The sequence below is a fragment of the Pristiophorus japonicus genome, chromosome 2 (genome assembly GCF_044704955.1).
Source record: "Pristiophorus japonicus isolate sPriJap1 chromosome 2, sPriJap1.hap1, whole genome shotgun sequence".
Taxonomy (NCBI): domain Eukaryota; kingdom Metazoa; phylum Chordata; class Chondrichthyes; family Pristiophoridae; genus Pristiophorus; species Pristiophorus japonicus.
The window spans coordinates 160,633,572-160,658,451 of NC_091978.1; the positions used below are offsets into that span (position 1 = coordinate 160,633,572).

The 24,880-nt window shown below is 44.4% G+C and overlaps 1 protein-coding gene across 4 annotated transcripts in view; it reads right to left on the minus strand.

Moving 5' to 3' along the window:
* Window positions 1–755: 755 nt before the first annotated feature.
* Window positions 756–24,880, minus strand: part of LOC139242021 (phospholipid-transporting ATPase VD-like) — a 277,618-nt gene continuing 253,493 nt past the window's right edge. For all 4 annotated transcript variants that reach the window (XM_070870156.1, XM_070870149.1, XM_070870165.1 and 1 more), the window contains 3 exons: window positions 18,230–18,334; window positions 6,488–6,675; window positions 756–2,335 (listed from right to left, as the gene is read on the minus strand). In XM_070870156.1, coding sequence (XP_070726257.1) covers window positions 1,783–2,335; window positions 6,488–6,675; window positions 18,230–18,334 — 846 coding nt within the window. In that variant the 3' untranslated portion in view covers window positions 756–1,782. The remainder of the gene's footprint in view (window positions 2,336–6,487; window positions 6,676–18,229; window positions 18,335–24,880) is intronic.

The following is a 24,880-nucleotide window of genomic DNA, read 5'->3' on the forward strand; positions in this document are numbered from 1 at the left end:
CAATAGGGAGGGTGTTTTATAAGGTCTGCCTATCAAACAAGCATAATTAGTTGTTTTGTATTACAACAGAGTAGTGGAGTCGGACGTTATCATATTGTATCATGTATGTGAATAGTCGGTGTCTTTGCTTTCCACGAGGATAAATATAAACACTGCAGAATTTACTACGGAAAAATCAAGTATCCTCAAAGCTGTGCACATCAACTTTAAACAATTATGTTTGTCAATTATCCAAACAAGGAACACCTTGTACCATATAACACTGTCAGCTAGTCCAAACTGACACTACAGTGCAGCTGACAGTCCCCTAATCCAGCATCCTTTTGGAGCAGTTGAAAAAGCTAGGTTTTAGAAAGCATATGCTTTCTATTAATAAGTGATCTGTGATAACCAATAATTGTGACAGATGAGAGACTACGGTATAATGTTGCCAGAAATTTCTAGTGGCAGGTGGAGTTGTAACTTGTTTTGCCATCGAACGCTGGAAATGAAAGTTGACCAGGAATTTACTGAAATGGCATAACTGGCGAAATTTACACTGATCTTTCCATCGTGAGTTATGCCTAAATTTCCTGAGAATCACAGCAAAAACAAAATGCACATCAGCGGGAAAAAATCAGAGACTGAGGAAAGTGCCAAAGTTACACTAGATTCCTTCTTTAAGTCCCTCTTTAAGCATGAAAATTAAAGTTGTAGGTCATCAAACCAACACTAATATACATTAGGCACAGCATGTTTTAAAAAATACAATGGTGGAAGTTTTAAAATCTTTAATGCAAATCATTATGATGCCATAAATATGCATTGAACGATACAGAAAATACATTGTAGGTCTCAGTGAGGAGAAATTAAGAAAAATCTTAAAAGTAATCGGAAAAAACATCAGAAATATAATTTGAGGTCCTTTTGCGTCTAAATTTAGGTGTAAATTTACAATCTGTTCAGAACTGGCGCAAACTTTTGCATGGAGGCATAACTATTTTAATAAGCGTTAGAGATTTTGCGGAAATGGCATAAAAGAGCGAGGAAATTCAGGCATAGTGTTAAAAATTGGCTCGAGTCACTTATGTTTTTAGGAAATTCCAGGCCATGGTGGCTCATTTCATTCTAAGTTGATATTTTAGTTTAGGTTCAGTATTTCACATACCTGAAAATCTCAAAAACTTTTGGCACTTGCCCTTCTTAAAAGGACCATCATTTGTAATGCATTGGATTCATTAAATAGTCCGAGTTCAGCTTTGAAAAACAATGCTATTGCCAGTAATAATAGATCAGAACGTGATATACAAACACTATCTGGGTTTAAAGAAAATGAACAGGTAAAAGCAACAACACCGATAGTTCGATCCACAAAGTCATTTATGGCCTGCCTCACTTCACTTGTCCTTCTGGATCGCTGCCTGACTGTGGGAGGTTGAGCAAACAGGGGTTCAGTGCTGCGTTCCCTCTTTGTCTTGTCATCCAGCAGACGACAGCAAGGAAATGCTATTTGTCCTGTGGAAAAGTCCTGCACTCCACGTGGCAACTGCCCACAGAGACATGATTGACTGCAGGAGCTCACTCCATTGGGAATCAACCTGTATCCCAGTACTCCATGGTGCAGCATATTTCAGTATTAAAGAGAGCAGTCTTTCAGCAGTTCAGATTGTGGTCCGCAACAAAACGTTAAGAAGCAATACTGGGCAAAAGAAAATACTTTTTCATCAGTAGACAGAGATGTAAAGAATCGTTTTTACCCCTATCGAGCAAGTAGCTCAGAGCGTCCTTTCTGACTGAACAGTGCTAGCACACTGTTGGAGGGAAATCCGGCAACCCATCAGTCTCACCCCAGATGGAAGTGGAGGTATTTCTGTTTTTAGATTGTGAAGCAGCTTCTTGGTTGTCCTGTTCTGAAGACATGGGAGTGTCCAACCTGTCAGAGGCAGCAGCAGTTGTGTGTGGCTCTCGCAACGAGTCAGAGTTCTCACCCCTTCCTGGTTTAAAAGAAACTGTATTTCTCTGGACAAAGATGCTGCCATTTTCTGATGGTATTTCATTCAGTGGAATCACAGTACTAGCTGCCTCTCCTTTTGCTGGCACAGCTATTAATGTTGCTCCTCCTGTGATCTTGGATAAAAAGCTGGCCTGCTCTGAGCAGCTTTTTCTCAAAATGATTACGTTGTCTACAGAGTTGGTTGTGTTGAGGGAACCCACAATGGGAGCCTCACAGACTGGCTGGATGTCATGCCACTCCTGGATAGTCCGCTTATGTTCCTCAGCGCTCAGCTTGTCCAGCTGACGAGCCTTGAGCAGTAGAGACGGGAATACTGTTCCCTGGAAAATGCGATAGATGTATCTGAAAGGGAAAGCCGATATTTGAACATTATTTAGTATCGTGGTTTATTAAATTGAGGGGTGCAATAGACTCAAAGAGGGCCGAGGGGATCATTTTAACCCCCCAAAAACGGATGGTTTCGGTCGGGTGGAAAATTAAAATGCTAAAAATGTGAAACAGGAACCCAACCCGCGCCACGCCCCTCCCCCCACTTCCGGTTTTAATGGAGGTGGGGCAAGGGGCAGGTGACCAATCTGCTCTCAGGAGGTGGGTCAGTCGTTGAAACCTTTTAAGGAGGCCATGTGCTTTATTTTTACAGGGTTTCTATTTTTAACCCATGTTGGCCGGTTTCCTGGGCCTCGAAAAACCCAGCAGGTAAAAGGAGGTGTGAAGGGCTGTGCCTTCATGGCACTGCTTGTGGGCCAAGAGGATCAGGGGTGTTTCCCCCAGGCCCAACAAGCTAACCTGTAAACACCTCCTCCCCACACCACCACAATCTCCCCGACACCCCACCCCTATCATCAACCCCTGATGCCCCCTTGTTCACCAACTCCTCCTCTGTTAAAGCTTCACGGCATTCTCTCCAGCCCCGCTCTGAAACCCTGCCACAGTAAATAGCGGAGCCAAAGTTTCAGTCTCTTGGGTTCATTTCAAGATTACATATTACCGACACAGCAGGAGCAGTAAAGCTATTCTTGCTGTAGTTCTTGTGGGAGTACTGGTCCCATTATAATACTCTCACATTTTCTGGAACACACGTTACTTGCTGCTGAGTGTGTAGGCCAGCCAACAGCTCCCAACTCTCTGCCAATGTTGTTTTGTGTTTGCCATTAGGAAGCACATGACCCTTCTTCAAATTTTCCTTCCATACTACATGGGAAGGATCAGTCCTTCACCTGCCACCTGACAACAGCACTGCGCTGAGCTCACAGGCGTAATAACGCAGAAACGGATCGATTGTCTGCGAGAAGCGAAACTCTGCCACGCTGAGGTTTAAATTCAGTGGGGTTTTCATTATATTTTGTTTTCAGAGTTAATTAACAAGAAAAGGTGATCGTGCATTAATATAGCTGAATTAGTCAGGATATAGTGGGGCTGAAATTCAGCGTCCCCGAAGGGATGGCTACTGTGGAGTTTTTAGGCGGGCGACCGATAAAATTGATCAGCCGCCGCGATGGGATGATTTTCCCTCCCCGAGCCATATTCAGTTCAGGGGGAATTTGAGCAGTGTGCACTTCCGCCACAAACAGCGCGGTGAAGCCGCTGTAAAGGAGACTTTCCAGTGGAGAGCTCGGCAGCGTGTGGGTTGCTGGAAAGCCATCAGAACCGGGATTTTCAGCTGCAAAAAGGTAAGCCTTTTCCCAGCAGTGCCCCCGCAAGGTATTCGAGTCGGTGCTCGAACAGGACACCGCTGGAGTGTTCGGGGCCACGATCGGGGCCTTTTGGTAGGGAAATCGTTTTATTAATTTTAGTATTTTTATTTAAGATTACAGCATCCACTGTATTTATCTTTTAATAGTTTTATTAATTATTAGTGATTTTATTTAAGATTACAGTATCCACTGTATTTATCTTTTAATAGTTTGTTTAATTGTTTTGGCTCCATTCAACCTGCTGAGTGCTGCTCAGAGGTTTGCACATACTTTTGTACAGGTGCAGTGTCCAAAATCCCGAGTTCCGGAATCCGGAATGTTCCGGAATCTGGACCCTGCCGACCTCGAGGTGCTGCCGCTGCCCGACCTCGGGCCTCACTGCCACTGCCTGAGCTTAGGCCTCACCTCACCGCTGCCCAAGCTCGGGCCTCGCCGCACCGCCCCTGTCCTCGGGCCTCGACTCTCCGCCCCTCGCTGCTGCCACCGCCCGACCTCGGGCCTCGCCGCACCGCCCCTGTCCTCGGGCCTCACCTCACCAGCCCGCCTGAACACCTCCATGGCGGCGAGGCCCCGTCCGAACATCTCCTCGGTGGTGGGGCCCCACCCGGTGACTCGAACAGCTCATCGACGAGCACCCTCCCCCCTCTCCCACCAACCCCACATCTGATGTTCCGAAATCCGTAAATACCCGAACCTGGGCTCGGGTGTTTCCGGATTTGTGACGTCAAAAAGACGTTCCAAAATCCGGCAAAACGCAAAATCCGGGACGGCCTCAGTCCCGAGGGTTCCGGATTTGGGATGCTGCACCTGTACAACTTTCAGGTCTAACTCTTTAGTGGAGTCCTGTGGGCTGCAGAGACTTGCTTGGCAGGGTTCACCCGAAGGATGGGAGGAGTGTTGGGAGGGTGACACCTGGGACACCTGGTCAGAAGCAGGGTGGCACGCAGAAGAAGGCGTCACCATCAGCACCGTACAAACAGGCAGCGGGCAAGGGAGGAAGCATCCATGATTCGTTCATTCTGCACCAGACCAGTGTTCCCGCCTTCTTCACCGGCCCGAATCAGGATTGCAGTTGGCTGCTTGGACTCAAGAGATATCCCCTGTCCACTTGGCTGCTCACTCCATGCAGAACCCCAGGACAGCGCCAGAGCATGCCTACAATGATGCTCATTGTGCCACCAGGTGTATCATCGAGCAGTGCATAGACATTCTTAAGCAAAGGTTCTGATGCCTGGTCTGGTCCACTCTGTTGGCACCTTGCAGTACTCTCCTCAATGGGTCTCGATAATCGTCGTGGTCTGCTGCATGCTGCACAACCTGGCCATCATGAGGGGACAGCTGCTGGAGATCAAGCCAGCAATACCACCTGAGGGGGAGGAGGTGCAGGAAGAGGAGGTGCAGGAGGAGGAGGTGCAGGAAGAGGAGGAGGAGGAGGAGGCGCAGGAAGAGGAGGATGAGGAGGACGTGCAGGAAGAGGAGGAGGAGGAGGAGGTGCAGGAAGAGGAGGAGGAGGAGGAGGTGCAGGAGGAGGAGGAGGAGGAGGAGGTGCAGGAGTAGGAGGAGGAGGAGGTGCAGGAGGAGGAGGAGGAGGAGGAGGAGGAGGTGCAGGAAGAGGAGGAGGAGGCACAGGAGGAGGAGGAGGTGCAGGAGGAGGAGGTGCAGGAAGAGGAGGAGGAGGAGGAGGTGCAGGAAGAGGAGGAGGAGGAGGAGGAGGAGGAGGTGCAGGAAGAGGAGGAGGAGGCACAGGAGGAGGAGGAGGAGGAGGTGCAGGAGGAGGAGGCGATGCAGGAGGAGGATCCCCGTCGCTCCAGATCTAGGAGGCGTCGACCCATTGCCACCCTGGAAGGGCCCGGTGCAACTGGTCAGCACCCTCCTGAGAGGGCGCGTTCTCACATATATGGAGGTGCCTGACACCTCCCCTGCAATCTCCATGCATTATATACTGCCTGTCTGCCAGGTCTCCCCATGTCAGGAAACAGTATTCTTCTTCTGTCCTTCACACCGTCCATCAGTGTCTCCAGCTCCAAACCTGTTGGCTCTCCTTGCACCTCTTACACCAGCCATCCTTCCAACCTCCTTCCCCCCTCTGGGCCTTGCTGCAAACCTTGGCCTTTAAAAAGGCCAGGGAGCAGCTGGCTCATTAGAAACCCTTACCTGCATGCTGAATTTCTCAGTGGTGATAACGCTCAAATTAAGACGGCCACACCGCTGAACAATCCACTTTGTGCTGGAACCCATTTGTTCACGTTTGGAGCTGAATATGAGATGGCCCAGCCATGAAAACATTTAGGCGCTAATGGCCACAAAAAGGTGGGGGGAGCTCCAGCTTTCCCCAGTGGTACTGAATTTCGGGGCCAGTGTGTTCACATGGTACTTGATCCATTCATATCTCACACAAGTGCATTAATGGTGCAGCCAAGGTGTGAGGTACTTGATTGGTATTGTGCACAATTTGGTTGCAGTGGGGTATTGGTTGTGACTTTATCAGTAGAGCAAGTGGGAGGTACAGGATGCTGGTCCACCTGGGCTTGCATTCACGATTTTCCTTTTCGTCTTGGAAGCCCAAAGTTTAACCACTTTACAACAAAACAGAAAGCTGTACTTACTTTGATTTATTTTGTCTAATTGAGTTTGCGCATTCAAATGCTATAAACACTTTGTGACATCACATAGGAAACAGACACTTGTTCCAATCATAACAAGAAATGATCTGAGTTTGCATCTGGAATCGGAACAGGTTTTACATAAATTACTCATTAAAATAGGATATTTGACCATTTGAAACAGAAATGCATATTACCTGGGGAGCAAAGCTATCACTGTAGAGAGGATACAGACCAGGTAGAAGAGTGGGTCTGACATTTGTTGTTCCATGATCCAATACGGATTTGACGGAGGGTTGCAATTTATGCAAGTTACTCCAAAAGTCAGCGCAAAGAAAAAGTAAAATAAAGCACTGCCTGCCATTACAGCCCAATGAATCCAAGTCTGAAACACAAATAAATCATTAGTAAATTAACTGGCACTGGTAATTACTCTAAAAACATCAAAGCCCTAAAACTTGGCAAGGAATTGTTCTTAAACAAACTAAGCATTTTATGGCATTAAAGAACTTAACTCCTATTATATTCACGTGGGTACCAATGACATAGATAGGACATACAAGAAGGTTCTGCTAAGAGATTATGAGCAGCTGGGGCCAAATTAAAAAGCAGAATCACAAAGGGTAATAATCTCTGGATTACTACCTGAGCCACGAGCAAATTTACATAGGTTAAATAAGATCAGAAAGCTAAACTCGTAGCTCAAAGACTGGTGTGCGAGAAATGGGTTTTGGTTCCTGGGGCACTGGCACCAGTCCTGGGCTAAGAGGGAGCTGTTCCGGCGGGACGGACTCCACTTGGAATGTGCTGGGGCTAGGGTCCTGGTGAACCGAATAACTAAGGCTGCAGAGAGAGCTTTAAACTAATTAGCGGGGGGGGGAGGGGGAGGGGTGGTGGGGGAGGGTTCAGGTGAGTAGAAACCTAAAAGCTCAAAGAACAAGGTGAAGGCAATGGAGCAGGGTAGCATTGGGGGAAACGAAAACCAGAGCGTGACAGGAAGGGACAGAATATAAACATAAGAATCTATCAGAAACTGGGGCCATAGCAGGAGAAAATGGTAAGGAAACATGTTTAAAAGCTCTTTATCTGAATGCACGCAGCATTTGTAACAAATTAGATGAGCTGTCGGCACAAATAGTTACAAATGGGTATGATCTAGTAGCCATAACAGATGCCGCCTGAGGAAAAGAGTGTTCGAAGAACAGGCCCTCAAATCTACCACTAAGTTCATGGTCTACAGTGCTGTAGTAATACCCGATCTCCTGTATGGCTCAGAGGCACGGATGATGTACAGAAGACACCAACGATGTCTCCGCAAGATCCTGCAAATCCCCTGGGAGGACAGACGCACCAACATCAGTGTCCTTGTCCAGATCAACATCTCCAGCATTGAAGCACTGACCACACTTGATCAGCTCCGCTGGGCAGGCCACATAGTTCGCATGCCAGACACGAGACTCCCAAAACAAGTGCTCTATGCGGAGCTCCTTCATGGCAAACGAGCCAAAGGTGGGCAGCGGAAATATTACAAGGACACCCTCAAAGCCTCCCTGATAAAGTGCGACATCACCACTGACACCTGGGTGTCCCTGGCCAAAGACCGCCCTAAGTGGAGTAAATGCATCCGGGAGGGCATTGAGCACTTCGAGTCTCAACGCCAAGTGTGAAGGGGTCAAGCGCAGGCAGCGGAAGGAGCGTGCGGCAAAGCAGTCCCACCCACCCCTTCCCTCAACGACTGTCTGTCCCACCTATGACAGAGTCTGTGGCTCTCGTATTGGACTGTTCAGCCACCAAAGAACTCACTTCAGGAGTGGAAGCAAGTCTTCCTCGATTCCGACGGTCTGCCTATGATGATGATAACAGAGACGTGGTTGCAAGGTGACCAAGACTGGAAACTAAGCATTCAGGGGTACTTGACAATTCGGAAGGACAGAAGGAAAGGAAAAGGAGGTGGGGTAGCTCTGTTGATAAAGGATGGAATCACTGCAATAGTGAGAAACGATACTAGCTCAAATGATCAGGATGTTGAAACAGTTTGGGTGGAGATATGGAATAATAAGGGGAAAAAGTCACTGGTGGGCGTAGTCTATAGGCCCCCTAACAGTAGCAACTCTGTTGGTCGGAGTATAAACCAAGAAATAGTGGGGGTTTGTCAAAAGGGAACAGCAATAATCATGGGTGATTTTAACCTCCATATTGATTAGACAAATCAAATTAGTCAGGGTAGCCTTGAGGAAGAGTTCATAGAGTGCGTAAGGGACAGGTTCTTTCAGCAGTATGTAACAGAACCAAATGCTCGGGAAAATGAAGGGATCAGCTCACACAGCAGGCAGTCTGATAGGGGTTAACAAATGTTTTAAACCAATGTTTAACTGAACTAAATTCTTGTCTTCCATGTCAACAAATGTTTCTGTGCTTTATGAACTAAATGTTTCCAATTGAACCAAATGCTGTAACAAATTTGTCTCTGCCTTACATCTGTGTTACTTGTGGCAGTTAAATCACTGTCACTTCAAAAGATACGTTATAGACCGGCCCATTAGGAACCTGTATAAAGACCGGTGAGACCTTTGGATTTTTGAAGATTCTGTCTTGGCGACTAAGAACAGACCTTCCCCTGCAAATGCCGGAATAAAATCGTTTCTAACCTATCTCTGGAGTCTGTCATCAATCGAGCGCGTTGATGCATTATTTCAGTGGATCCGCTTGGGAGAAAGGGAGATTTCTCCACAACAGTTTCTACAGGTATATGAAAAGGAAAAGAGTGGCTAAAGTCAATGTTGGTCCCTTAGAGGACGAGACCAGGGAATTAGTAATGGGGAACATGGAGATGTCAGAAACTCTGAACAAATATTTTGTTTCAGTTTTTATGGTAGAGGACACTAAAAATATCCCAACAGTGGATAGTCAAGGGGGCTCTAGGGGAGGAGGAACTTAACACAATCACAATCACTAAGGAGATGGTACTCAGTAAGATAATGGGACTAAAGGTGGATAAATCCCCTGGACCTGATGGCTTCCACCCTAGGGTCTTAAAAGAAGTAGCAACAGGGATAGTGGATGCATTGGTTGTAATTTACCAAAATTCCCTGGATGCTGGGGAGCTCCCAGCAGATTGGAAAACTGCAAATGTAACGCCCCTATTTAAAAAAGGAGACAGACAAAAAGCAGGAAACTATAGACCAGTTAGCCTAACATCTGTGCTTGGGAAAATGTTGGAGTCCATTATTAAAGAAACAGTAACAGGACATTTGGAAAAGCAAAATTCAGTCAGGCAGAGTCAACATGGATTTATGAAGGGAAAGTCATGTTTGACAAATTTGCTGAAATTCTTTGAGGATATAATGAACAAGGTGGATAAAGGAGAACCAGTGGATGTGGTGTATTTGGACTTCCAGAAAGCATTTGACAAGGTGCCACATACAAGGTTACAGCACAAGATAAAAGTTAAAGGGGTTTGGGGTAATATATTAGCATGGATAGAGGATTGGCTAACTAACAGAAAACAGAGATAAATGGTTCATTCTCGGGTTGGCAATCAGTAACTAGTGGGGTGCCGCAGGGATCAGTGCTGGGGCCCCAACTATTTACAATCTATATTAATGGATTAAGGGACCGAGTGTAACATAGCCAAGTTTGCTGACGATACAAAGATGGGAGGAAAAGCAATTTGTGAGGAGCACACAAAAAACCTGCAAAAGGACATAGACAGGCTAAGTGAGTGGGCAAAAATTTGGCAGATGGAGTATAATGTTGGAAAGTGTGAGGTCATGCACTTTGGCAGAAAAAAATCGAAGAGCAAGTTATTATTTAAATGGAGAAAAATTGTAAAATGCTGCAATACAGCAGGACCTGGGGGTACTTGTGCATGAAACATAAAAGGTTAGTATGTAGGTACAGCAAGTGATCAGGAAGGTCAATGGAATCTTGGCCTTTATTGCAAAGAGGATGGAGTATAAAAGCAGGGATGTTTTGTTACAGTTATACAGGGTATTGGTGAGGCCACACCTGGAATACTGCGTACAGTTTTGGTTTCCATATTTAAGAAAGGATATACTTGCTTTGGAGGCAGTTCAGGGAAGGTTCACTTGGTTGATTCCGGAGATGATGGGGTTGACTTATGAGGAAAGGATGAGTAGGTTGGGCCTCTACTCATTGGAATTCAGAAGTATAAGAGGTTATCTTATCGAAACGTATAAGATTATGAGAGGGCTTGACAAAGTGGATGCAGAGACGATGTTTCCAGTGATAGGGGAGACTAGAACTAGGGGGCATAAATGACGAGGGGATTAAATGCAGTATCTCCAAATTTGCGGATGACACTAAGTTGGGTGGCAGTGTGATCTGCGAGGAGGATGCTATTAGGCTGCAGAGTGACTTGGATAGGTTAGGTGAGTGGGCAAATGCATGGCAGATGAAGTATAATGTGGATAAATGTGAGGTTATCCACTTTGGTGGTAAAAACAGAGAGACAGACTATTATCTGAATGGTGACAGATTAGGAAAAGGGGAGGTGCAACGAGACCTGGGTGTCATGGTACATCAGTCATTGAAGGTTAGCATGCAGGTACAGCAGGCGGTTAAGAAAGCAAATGGCATGTTGGCCTTCATAGCGAGGGGATTTGAATACAGGGGTAGGGAGGTGTTGCTACAGTTGTACAGGGCCTTGGTGAGGCCACACCTGGAGTATTGTGTACAGTTTTGGTCTCCTAACTTGAGGAAGGACATTCTTGCTATTGAGGGAGTGCAGCAAAGATTCACCAGACTGATTCCCGGGATGGCGGGACTGACCTATCAAGAAAGACTGGATCAACTGGGCTTGTATTCACTGGAGTTCAGAAGAATGAGAGGGGACCTTATAGAAACGTTTAAAATTCTGACGGGTTTAGACAGGTTAGATGCAGGAAGAATGTTCCCAATGTTGGGGAAGTCCAGAACCAGAGGTCACAGTCTAAGGATAAGGGGTAAGCCACTTAGGACCGAGATGAGGAGAAACTTCTTCACCCAGAGAGTGGTGAACCTGTGGAATTCTCTACCACAGAAAGTAGTTGAGGCCAATTCACTAAATATATACAAAAGGGAGTTAGATGAACTCCTTACTACTCGGGGGATCAAGGGTTATGGCGAGAAAGCAGGAAGCGGGTACTGAAGTTTCATGTTCAGCCATGAACTCATTGAATGGCGGTGCAGGCTAGAAGGGCTGAATGGCCTGCTCCTGCACCTATTTTCTATGTTTCTATGTTTCTATAATCTTAGAATAAGGGTCCGCCCATTTAAAACTGTGACGAGGAGGAATTTCTTCTCTCAGAGGGTTGTAAATCTGTGGAATTCGCTGCCTCAGAGAGCCACGGAAGCTGGGTCATTGAATAAATTTAAGACCGAGATAGGGAATAAGGTCTATCCCTATAAAGGAATAAGGGGTTATGGGGAGCGGGCAGGGAAGTGGACCTGAATCCATGATCGGATCAGCCATGATCGTATTAAATGGTGGAGCAAGCTCGAGGGGCCGTATGGCCTACTCCTGCTCCTATTTCTTATGTTCTTATATTCAGCAGTATACCTGATGAAAGGTGTGAGTTGTCATTTTAATCGGGCACATGTTTAGTGCTGTTTCTACCAATTTGCAGTAACACTCTTTCTACCACAGTCTAAAGAAATCACCATGTGATCATGTCCACCTTTATGGAATAGGTTGGGTTATGGGTTACAGTAGTGCAGCAAGCTTAATGTGCCAGCTTGCTGCCCCAGAGAGCACGGTGACATGGTTACAACCCCCAGAATTGCTCACAGAGGGAAACACTGCATTTCTCCACAGGAAGGGAGAACAATTTGGAAGCTCACTATCCTTCTTGCACACCTCATAGTAACTGGTTAGAGTGACGGTGGCAGGTGCTTTATAGAAGATCATCTGTTCCTAATAATGAAATGATGTACAGCTTGGGGAATCCACACAAAGAAAGGACAGAAAAGCCAAAATGTGAACAAATTTTTATTTTGGAAAAGAAAATAACTTGCCCATATTGTGCTGCATGCAATGGTATGTTTGTACCATCCCTTAAGCTACTGGAGTAAACGTAGAAACATAGAAAATAGGAGCAGTAGTAGGCCATTCGGCCCTTCATGACTGCATCGCCATTCAATATGATCATGACTGATCTTCTATCTCAATACCATATTCCCGCTTTTTCCCCATACCCCTTGATGTCTTTTGTGTCTAGAAATCTATCTATTGCCCTCTTAAATATATTCAGTGACTTGGCCTCCACAGCCTTATGCAGTAGAGAACTCCATAGGTTCACCACCCTGAGTGAAAAAATTTCTCCTCATCTCGGTCCTAAATTTCCTACTCCGTATCCTGAGACAGTGACCTCTTGTTCTAGACTTCCCAGCCAAGGGAAACATCCTCCCTGCATCCAGTCTCTCCAACCCAGTCAGAATTTTACACGTTTCAATGAGATCCTCTCTCATTCTTCTAAACTCTAGTGAATACAGGCCGAGTCGACCCAATCTCTCCTCATATGACAGTCCTGCCATCCCAGGAATCAGTCTGGTGAACCTTCACTGCACTCCCTCTATGGCAAGTATATCCTTTCTTAGGTAAGGAGACCAAAACTGCACACAATACTCCAGGTGCGGTCTCACCAAGGCCCAGTATTACTGTAGTAAGACATCCTTGCTCCTGTACTCAAATCCTCTTGCAATGAAGGCCAACTTACCATTTGCCTTCCTAACTGCTTGCTGCACCTGCATGTTTGCTTTCAATGACTGGTGTACAAGGACACCCAGATCCCTCTGTACATCGACAATTCCCAAGCCATCACCATTTAAATAATACTTTGTCCTTATGTTTTTCCTACCAAAGTGGATAACTTCACATTTATCCACATTATACTGCATCTGCCCTGTGTTTGCCCACTCACTCAATCTATCTAAATCGCCTTGCAGCATCTTTGCATCCTCCTCACAACTCACAACCCCACCTAGTTTTGTGTCGTCAGCAAACTTGGAAATATTACATTGGTTCCCTCATCCAAATCATTTATGTATATTGTGAATAGCTGGGGCCCAAGCACTGATCCCTGTGGTACCCCACTAGTCACTGCCCGCCACCCCGAAAAAAACCCATTTATTCCTACTCTGTTTCCTGTCAGTTAACCAATTTTCAATCCATGCCAGTACATTATCCCCAATGCCATGTGCTTTAATTTTACATATTAACCTCTTATGTGGGACTTTATAAAAGATCTTCTGAAAATACAAATACACTACATCCACTGGTTCTCCCTTATCTATTCTATCAGTTACTTCCTCAAAAAACACGATTTTCCTTTCATAAGTCCATGTTGACTTTGTCTAATCCCGTTGATATTATCTAAGTGTGCCGTTATCACATCCTTTATAATAGACTCTAGCATTTTCCCTACTACTGATGTTAGACTAACCGGTCTGGAGGTCCCTGTTTTCTCTCTCCCTCCTTTTTTAAATAGTGGGGTTACATTTGCCACCCTCCAATCTGCAGGAACTGTTCCATAATCTATAAAATTTTTGAAGATCAACTATTTCCATGGCTACCTCGTTTAATACTCTGGGATGCAGACCATCAGGCCCTGGGGATTTATCGGCCTTCAGTCCCATTAGTTTTTCCAGCACTATTTTCTTAATAATAATCATTTCCTTTAATTCCTCTTGCTCACTAGACCCTTGGTTCCCTAGCATTTCTGGGACATTATTTGTGTCCTCTTCCGTGAAGACAGAACCAAAGTATTTATTTAATTGTTCTGCCATTTCCTTGTTCCCCATTATAAATTCTCCCGTTTCTGTGTGTAAAGGACCTACATTTGTCTTCACTAATCTTTTTCTTTTTACATACTTCTAGAAACTTTTGCAGTCGGTTTTTATGTTCCTTGCAAGTTTACTCTCATACTCTATTTTTCCCCTCTTAATCAATCTCTTGATCCTTTTTTGCTGAATTTTAAACTGCTCCCAATCCTCAGGCTTTGCTACTTTTTCTGGCAACTTTGTATAACTCCTCTTTGAATCGAATACTATCCTTAATTTCTTTTGTTAGCCATGGTTGGGCCACTTTTCCTTTTGTTTTTGCGCCAGAAAGGAATGTATAACTGTTGCAATTCACGCATTCGTTCCTTAAATGTTAGACATTGCCCATCCACCATCATGCCTTTTAATGAATCTTCCCAATCTATTACAGCCAATTCATTCCTCATACCTTCGTAGTTTCCTTTGTTTAGATTTAGGACCCTAGTTTCGGATTGGAGTACTTCACTTTCCATCTTAATAAAGAATTCAATCATGTTATGATCACTCTTTCCTAAAGGACCCCGCACAACAAGACTGTTAATTAACCCCTTCTCATTACACAATACCCAATCTAGGACAGCCTGTTCCCTCGTGGCTTCTAACTTCCATTCTACCTCCAAATTTATTAAAGGCTTGAAGTTGCTGAGAGAGAAATACTGAAATGAACACTTTCAGTTGAGTTATTTATCCGCCATAAACATGACATACTCTCTCTTTCTCCCTCTCGCACATTCTCTACATACTCGGCCACTCCTCCCACCTTAGGATAACTCACAACCAGGCCTTACTCAACTTGATTCAAATTTCTGGAAAACTGCAAGTTCTGTTTTGCCGAGGAATACATTCTCCATGCAGTGAAAGCAAAATCGTCACTACTACAATAGAGAGGTGCCCTGCACTACTGCCCACCCAAGTATCATAAAAATTTTATTACCGATATTTCTTCACTACATTCCTCCCTCTGCCTCTGCACCGAACAACTTCTCATCCTTGGTGATTTCAACCTCCATCTCAATTCATCATGCTCTCTCTCCTCTGAGTTCACTAGCTTCCCTTAATCCCTCCCTCCATGTAAACTCTCCAACCCATATTCACAGCCACCCCCTCGACCTTGCCACCTCTCGTGGCCTCGCTACTTCCATCGTGTCAATCGCAGATAAGGCCATCTCTGATCATTTCCTCATATCGCTCTCCACCCACGTCCCCCTTCCACCCCTAATTCTGCCCTCTTGGGCATCCCTGATTATAATTGCTCAACCATTGGTGGTCGTGCCTTCTATTGCCGAAGTGTTAAACTCTGGAATTACCTGCCTAAAACTCTTCGCCTCTCTACCTCTCTTTCCTCCTTCAAGACGCTCCTTAATACCTGCCTCTTTGACCAAGCCTTTGGTCACCTGCCATAATTTCTCCTTGTGTGGCTCAGTGTCAAATTTTTAAATCTCCTAATACTCCTGTAAAGGGCCTTGGGATGTTTCACTACGTTAAAGACGCAATATAAATACAAGTTGTTGTTGCACTTTCAGTCATTCAGATCTGGGTTCAGCATTTAGAAATAACGCCACTGCCACACACAATAATGATTTACTGTGTGTTAGCATAAGAACACTCTGTACCGTATTCAGTTAACTCTGCATCTAGTCAATCTATATATTATGGACTGAAATAAAATGTGACCAGGACCACAATGATCATGTTGAGTTAACTGAATACGGTACAGAGTGTTCTTATGCTAATGGACAGTAAATCAATATTGTGTGTATACAATATGATCATTGCTGTTTCCTTTCTTTGCACAATTAATATCACTAAAACAAGCCATGAATTTTTTTTGAACAAAAACACACAAGAATGATTATGTGTAGAATGACAAGAAAATTATAAATTTAAAGTGGACTTGGAACACAACTTTCGATCGGTCAGAATGTATCACACTGTTAAGTTTCTTTTTAACAAATGCAACTTTTAAGGGGGTAGAGTATTGTAAGGGGATAAAGATGTCACCAAAGTGGAAGTAGACAGACAGATGGTCACTAAAGTGGATACTGATGGTAGTGAATTGATCTGACACGTAGAGTGATCCAGATTAAGGGGCTTATCAGTATTGGGAGGTTGTGAGGAGTCGGGAGTTCTTCCACTTCAGGGTAGGAGTGTGGTATATCGCCTATTGACAGATTGTATGGATTTTAGAGTGGAGAAAGGCTAAGAAGCAAAGCTTGATGTGTTGAATTTTGGTACAGAATGATAGAAAATGGCATGGAATCAGGTTAAAGGGAATAGCTTTACTTGTGTGTTTATCGTTAAAAACTGCAGACCAAGCTGGAAATGCCGGAGCAAGGTTAAGACTGTGGAACAACACATTTCAACTAAGGCTGAGATGGAGAGGTTGCAAAATCACTCAGCAGCCAGTATGATAAGGGTTAACGAATCAATATAGCTTCGTAAATCAGCTGTAAACCAACCGGTGGTCATAGAAGTTTTGTAGGAGGGTCGCACACCTCGGAAACTGTATAACTGTGGGTGAAACCATTGTTCTTTGAAGGGTTCATCGGAACTCTTCCCTGCATATGCTTGAATAAAGATCAGTTGAACGGAGGTTTCGTCTGAGTGATTCCGTGGTCGCTATACGGGCGGGTGTCGATCCCTTATTTCAGGGGATCGACCTTGAAGAGAAGTCTTCTTTTTACCCCAACACAACTTATGTTTATATTGTACTATTAAACTAACAAAGTGTCCCAGGAGTTTTACAAGGGAAGTTGCAGACACAGTGCAAGAAATAGGAGAGAAGTTTACTGAAAATATTGTTGAAGAGGCAAGTATTGAGGAGTCTTTCAAGGAGAAGACAGAGGTAACAAAGTAGAGGTGCTTAGGGAGAAAGATTGAGTGTAGGGGTGTTATGTCTGATGGATTGTATCAATGGTAATAGAGTAGGGGGGATACACAGTAGGGCTGATTTGAATATTGGATACTGGAACATAGGAATGGAGAGGTTTTTTAACAGGTGGAGGGTCATGGAGTGATTGAGGGGAAGTTACAGGGCTAGAAATTCAGTTTTTGGTGACATTGTTTTTTCCCCATTATTTTTCAGAAAAAATACCACTAAAAACGTTGCCATTTTTTAAGCGGGTAAAACTGGCAAAAAATGCACCCGACGGTAAAAATCAGCATTGCACGAGGATTCACGGTGGAAACCGTGGTCCTCACCAACTGTAGCCCGAGGCCTATTGCCACCAAAAATACAGGCCCTGAGAGAGGAGAAAACACAAAAAAAATTGCAAAAATAAAAAAATCAGCAAACATTCATTATACACTTAACTAATGAATCGCTGAAAAAGAATGAAACAATAAAAATTTCAACTTACCTTTTTTGTAGGTCTTCATACTTACGGCTGAGGCTTTATCGCAGACTTTTCTCAGGCGATATTTTTTCACCCTGAGTACAGGTTTGCCGAATGGCCAATTTTAAGTGGTCGCATTTTTTTTTGGGCATTGCACGTCATCGTTCCGCTTTTCGGCGATATTTCAAAACCGCCATTCGTTAACTTTGGCCAATTTAGGTGACTACCTTTTACCAGCAAAAAAGGCAAAAAATCGCCGAAAAAAACGTGCGCAAGGCTGGCTAATTTCTCCCCCACAGACTCTGAAATCAAAATTCTGCGGAACAGGACTGAGGTGATGGCTATTCAGGATTTTGTGCCGACAGTACAGGGGACACAAAGTTCTAAATGAGTTGGAGTTTGTGTAGGGTGGAGCTGGGAGATCTGTGAGGACAGTGTTGGAGAAATTAAGTCTTGAGACGATGAAGACATGGATGAGAACATGGTGACAAGTAGGTTAACTCTTGAGAACTGGCATAACATCTCTGCACTAAATACTAAAATGTAACCAGATTATTTAGAATTATTCTGAGGATATTATGAATTCTATACTTTTTAAATTACTATTATTCAAGCAGTTTTTGTGTAATTCATATCTTGTATATTATTAGGAGTTGGGATTAGAAAATTAGAATGAGAAAATATCTAAATGCCTTGTTGAAATGTTACTAATTCAGTATTATGCTTAAAGTGGAACAAGTAGAACTACATCCAATTGAGGAACATAGAAAATCCTGTTACACTTACCCAAGTCTTGCCTTCTATCATCAAATGCAGAAGAATTATGCACAGTATTGCAGTATTCATAGGTGTTCCAAATGAGTAGATATCCACATCTGAGCCAAAGTAAGTCTGAAATGAAAAGGATTCATTTTAAAATACAGGTGCAATGTCCCGAATCTGGACTTACAGAAACCGTAATTGTTCGTAAACCCGACATTTTGGCGAGCGGCAAGGAGCGGAGGATCAGCGGGCGGAGCGGTCCGAAATCCAGTAAAACCCAAAATCCGTCACGGATTCGGTCCCAAGGATTCCGGATTTCAGACATTGTACCTGTACAACTTATCATAGCCATACTGAAGATTCAATTAGGTTCCAGTTTCTAATTATGATTGCCTGTGAACTTGATAGAAAAATTACAATGGGCCCAAGTTTCCACATGATTTGCGCCTGATTTTTAGGAGCAACTGGTGGAGAACGGACTATCTTAGAAATCGCAATTCTCCACATTTTTTTTTCTGCAGTTCTAGTCAGGTAGAACAGTTCTACTTTGGAACAGAATTTTTTCTTCAAAAGGGGGCGTGTCCAGCCACTGACGCCTGATTTCAAAGTTTCCACAGTGAAAACGTATTCCAAACTAAGTTAGGATGGAGCAAGTGAAGATTTTTGTAGAACTGAAAAAACCTGTTCTACACATTAAAAAATCAGGCGCAGGTTACAAATTAGGCGTCCAGAACGAGGTGGGGGGGAGGGAACTCATTAAATTCTACAATAAATCCTTATTTATACTTCTACAAATATTATACAAATAAATCCAACCTGAATAAACATTTATAAGCAAAGAAAAGATTAAATAAACCATCTTCCTCCCTGTGTGAAAGTGCTTCAGGCACGGAGAATGCTGCAGGCGTTCGTTCCCGCGGGGGGGGGGGGGGGGGGGGAGAAGGAAACAGCCGTTTCGTTCCCGTGGGGGAGGGGGGAAGGAGACAGTGAGAAGGCTGCAGGAAGCCTCAGTGCTGATGTGCTGATGGCAATGTGCTTTTATTAAAAAATGTTCAAAAATTAAACAGCTACAAAGAACTACAAAAATGGCCGAGTACCAATGTTTTTTTCATACTGAGCAGCGTTGCCGGCAGGAAAAAAACTAATTTAAATAGTACCCGCCCCCTCCCACTTACAAAATCGGCGCGAGTGTAGGCTCTGCCCCCCCGGGCGCCGCGCCAGGCAGACAAGGAGCTTCAGAACGCTCCAGAATCGCGAGGTTTTTTTTAGGCGCCGTTTTGGGCGCGAAAAACAGGCGCCCAGCTCGGAGGGGCGCCCGTTTTTTATCGTGTGGAAACTTAGGCCCAATAAGTTGTATTTTAACCACAGTAGGAAAGCCTAAGCACCCTACAACTATAACAAATTCATCACGTGAAGAGTATGTAACCAACTTTGCCATGTACATTGTGTCTTAACCTAATCAACACTAAGGGCTAGACTTTCTCCAAAGCCCTCACCACCCGATTGCCGCCCACAAAAGACCGCGAAGTTAATGCCGGCGAAACTTTCCGTTAATGAGGTAAGTAAAACCGCCCGGCGAGAAAATTGTTCTTACACCAAGATTTGCGGCGGTTTTTGGGTGGTTACAGCTGAAACTAGTGAGAACGGGCACTTCCCACCATTTTTTAAAAAATTTCGTCCGAGGCTACGGTTGGGCCAAGGGAGGGGGGAAAACTTAAAAAACATTTTTACACCGAAAAAAAAATAAAAGTTAGAAAACATTCCCAAGAAGTTTTAAAGCTAATTGCTGTTTTACAATTTAAAAAACAATTCAGAACCTTTAACTTTTCTTTCTTTGCAGAGTACTCACCTACCGCCCTGGTTTCAGGCTGCTTCCCATGGGCGGTTCCCTCGGCGATTTGGACGGGATTCCGTTGAGGCCAAACTTACGTCCTGGCGCTTCTCTCGGCGGTGCACAGGTGCACGTTGGCGGTTTGCTCCCGACAATCATTTCGAGATGTGGGTGGTTCCATTTAAAAAGGGGGAAACTTTCACTGGGCTGTTTCTCTCAAAAAACAGCTGTACCGCTGAGAAAAACGCCAAAAATGAAGACGAAAGTCTCCCCCCTCAGTAAATTAACTCCTTATCAATACCCTTTATTCCTCACCGTGGAGATAACCGTGAGTTCAAACGGGTCCAACTGTGTCGCTGCAAGTCTTTACAGCACAGCATTCTTGTGAAAATGAGCTGTCCAGTATTTAAGACAGAGAATATGCATGACTGAACTCTAACCCACCAAGTGATGTTAGATATCATAATTCATAGTCTAGAAGGATGAATTATATAGGACCAATTCATTAGAGGTTTGTTTTTCCAATAAAATAACCAACCCCTATTGTGCATATTATCTGTACAAAAATAGTTATGAGTTTTGTATATTTTCAATGAGATTAGCTAAATTAATAGACATTCATTGAACAAAAGTCAGTTGGTTGAGTTATCACCAGCACAGTAAAATTCTGTGATGCAGCTCAGTGTTAATCAATGAGTGGCTGGAGTTCAGTATGCACATATTGTGCGCACATTGAGGAATGCTGTCCATATAGCTTTTTTGGAGCTGGTATTTGCAGCCAGGTTTCAGGTAATGAAGATCCAGTGATAAAGTTTCAGACTGAAACAGAGAGGCAGCTGGTAAAAAAAATGAGTACAACAGTGGAAATTATAGTGATCAGGAAATAGAATCCAGTAACAGAGAGAAAGGCCAAAGGAAAGTGAGGCATAGCACAGACAATGCAAGAAAAATACAGGTGCAGAAGAGAATCAGCCACTGGAAACATTGAACTAAGGATCAGATCATTGGCCCCAAGTTTCCACACGCGGCGAAAAAGGCGCACCTCAGAGCTGGGCGCCTGTTTTTCGCGTCGTAAACGGCGGCGGAAAAAAAGTGCGGTATTCTCGAGCTCCTTGGAGCTCGATGTCTGCTTGGCGCGGCGCACAGGGGGCGGAGCCTACCACTCGCGCCGATTTTGTAAGTAGGAGGGGGCGGGTACAATTGAAATGAGGCTTCTTGGTGCCGGCAACCCTGCGCGTGCGCGTTGGAGCGTTCGCGCATGCGCAGTCTGAAGTAAACATTGGCACACGGCCATTTTTAAAAGTACTGCAGAAAAAGTGAAGATTTGTTTCTTGGACCCCTGCAAAGGCTTGTATTTTAATTTTCTTGATATTTCTGTGTGTGAGGGAGTGCTTTTAGCAGCACTGCTGAATAAATCACCTGCTGAAATCAGTGAGTTCAGCTTTTCACTGCTAAACTTGCAGAACCAGTGCCTGCAAATTAAGGACTGTGTGTTTGGAGAAATAAAAGTGTCAATTCAACTTTGCAATGGATCAACTTCCACCAAGAACAAAGCATTTCTTGCATGAGGAAGCAAACCATTGCATAATATGTGGTGCACCCATTCTGCAAATTTAAATATAAAGATGTCGATGTGGCTGCCTCTCCCTGTCCAAATGGCCTCAGTCAGTCCCCCTCACAGCTCAAAGGCTGCTGCTGCTCCCGACCAGCCACTGACGTCGCTGCAATCCCATGGCCGAATGGCCTCAAGTCCGTCCAGGTGCTGCATCTTCGCAGGGAATGAAGGCCTGCCTCAAGCACCGCAGCTCAGCTCGAAGGCTGCTTGCTGCCGCTGCCGTCGACACACTGACGCCACACCCCTGCCTGAAAGGCCTGCCTGAAGCACTTTCACACAGGTAGGAACATGGTTTATTTAATCTTTTCTTTGCTTATAAATTTTTAGTCAGGTTGGATTTATTTGTAGAATATTTGTATAAGTATAACTAAGGATTGATTGTAGAATTTAATGACTTCCCTTCCCCCCCTCCCTCCACCCCCCACCTCGTTCCCTATGCCTAATTTGTAACCTGCGCCTGATTTTCTAAAGTGTAGACAAGGTTTTTTCAAGCGTACAAAAATCTTCACTTACTCCATTCTAAGTTAGTTTGGAGTACGTTTTCACCGTGGAAACTTTGAAATCAGGCGTCAGTGGCCGGACACACCCCCTTTTGAAAAAAAAATTCTGTTCAAAAGTGAAACTGTTCTACCTGACTAGAACTGCAGAAAACTAAATGTGGAGAATTGCGATTTCTAAGATACTCCATTCTATACCAGTTGCTCCTAAAAATCAGGAGCAAATCATGTGGAAACTTGGGGCCAATAAGTCTTCCAATTAGTAGCACACAAATGTCTCAAAACGCTGCCAGAGGGAAAAGAAGCCTTTGATTTTAGGAGTACATGTATAGTATAATACTCTCCGTATAAAACAATTTACAGACACAGTGGGGGCAATTTTAACTTAACCGACCTGCTGAGAATCAGGCAGGTTCGTGGCCACTCCCCATTTTACGCCCATTAAATTCAATGGAGGGTAAAATTAAGTGTAAATCTGGTGACCGACCTGAACCCAGCCTATTCCTGCCAGGTGGGTTTGGTTAAAATTACTTGCAATCATTTCATTAAAAAAAGTTTCACAAACTTAGAGAAAAATGGTGCAGGTTTTCTGTGGCATTAAGTGGAATTGCATGAAACATAGAAACATAGAAAATAGGTGCAGGAGTAGGCCATTCGGCCCTTCTAGCCTGCACCGCCATTCAATGAGTTCATGGCTGAACATTCAACTTCAGTACCCCATTCCTGCTTTCTCGCCATACCCCTTGATCCCCCTAGTAGTAAGGACCTCATCTAACTCCTTTTTGAATATATTTAGTGAATTGGCCTCAACAACTTTCTGTGGTAGAGAATTCCACAGGTTCACCACTCTCTGGGTGAAGAAGTTCCTCCGCATCTCGGTCCTAAATGGCTTACCCCTTATCCTTAGACTGAGACCTCTGGTTCTGGACTTCCCCAACATTGGGAACATTCTTCCTGCATCTAACCTGTCTAACCCCGTCAGAATTTTAAATGTTTCTATGAGGTCCCCTCTCATTCTTCTGAACTCCAGTGAATACAAGCCCAGTTGATCCAGTCTTTCTTGATAGGTCAGTCCCGCCATCCCAGGAATCAGTCTGGTGAACCTTCGCTGCACTCCCTCAATAGCAAGAATGTCCTTCCTCAGGTTAGGAGACCAAAACTGCACACAATACTCCAGGTGTGGCCTCACCAATGCCCTGTACAACTGTAGCAACACCTCCCTGCCCCTGTACTCAAATCCCCTTGCTATGAAGGCCAACATGCCATTTGTTTTCTTAACCGCCTGCTGCATCTGCATGCCAACCTTCAATGACTGATGTACCACGACACCCAGGTCTCTTTGCACCTCCCCTTTTCCTAATCTGTCACCATTCAGATAATAGTCTGTCTCTCTGTTTTTACCACCAAAATGGATAACCTCACATTTATCCACATTATACTTCATCTGCCATGTATTTGCCCACTCACCTAACCTATCCAAGTCGCTCTGCAGCCTCACAGCATCCTCCTCGCAGTTCACACTGCCACCCAACTTAGTGTCATCCGCAAATTTGGAGATACTACATTTAATCCCCTCGTTAATCATTAATGTACAGTGTAAACAGCTGGGGCCCCAGCACAGAACCTTGCGGTACCCCACTAGTCACTGCCTGCCATTCTGAAAAGTACCCATTTACTCCTACTCTTTGCTTCCTGTCTGACAACCAGTTCTCAATCCATGTCAGCACACTACCCCCAATCCCATGTGCTCTAACTTTGCACATCAATCTCTTGTGTGGGACCTTGTCGAACGCCTTCTGAAAGTCCAAATATACCACATCAACTGGTTCTCCCTTGTCCACTCTACTGGAAACATCCTCAAAAAATTCCAGAAGATTTGTCAAGCATGATTTCCCTTTCACAAATCCATGCTGACTTGGACCTATCATGTCACCTCTTTCCAAATGCACTGCTATGACATCCTTAATAATTGATTCCATCATTTTACCCACTACCGATGTCAGGCTGACCGGTCTATAATTCCCTGTTTTCTCTCTTCCCTCCTTTTTTAAAAAGTGGGGTTACATTGGCTACCCTCCACTCTATAGGAACTGATCCAGAGTCAATGGAATGTTGGAAAATGACAGTCAATGCATCCACTATTTCCAAGGCCACCTCCTTAAGTACTCTGGGATGCAGTCCATCAGGCCCTGGGGATTTATCGGCCTTCAATCCCATCAATTTCCCCAACACAATTTCCCGGCTAATAAGGATTTCCCTCAGTTGCTCCTCCTTACTAGACCCACCGACCCCTTTTATAACCGGAAGGTTGTTTGTGTCCTCCTTAGTGAATACCGAACCAAAGTACTTGTTCAATTGGTCCGCCATTTCTTTGTTCCCCGTTATGACTTCCCCTGATTCTGACTGCAGGGGACCTACGTTTGTCTTTACTAACCTTTTTCTCTTTACATATCTATAGAAAGTTTTGCAATCCGTCTTAATGTTCCCTGCAAGCTTCTTCTCATACTCCATTTTCCCTGCCCTAATCAAACCCTTTGTCCTCCTCTGCTGAGTTCTAAATTTCTCCCAGTCCCCAGGTTCGCTGCTATTTCTGGCCAATTTGTATGCCACTTCCTTGGCTTTAATACTATCCCTGATTTCCCTTGATAGCCACGGTTGAGCCACCTTCCCTTTTTTATTTTTATGCCAGACAGGAATGTACAATTGTTGTAGTTCATCCATGCGGTCTCTAA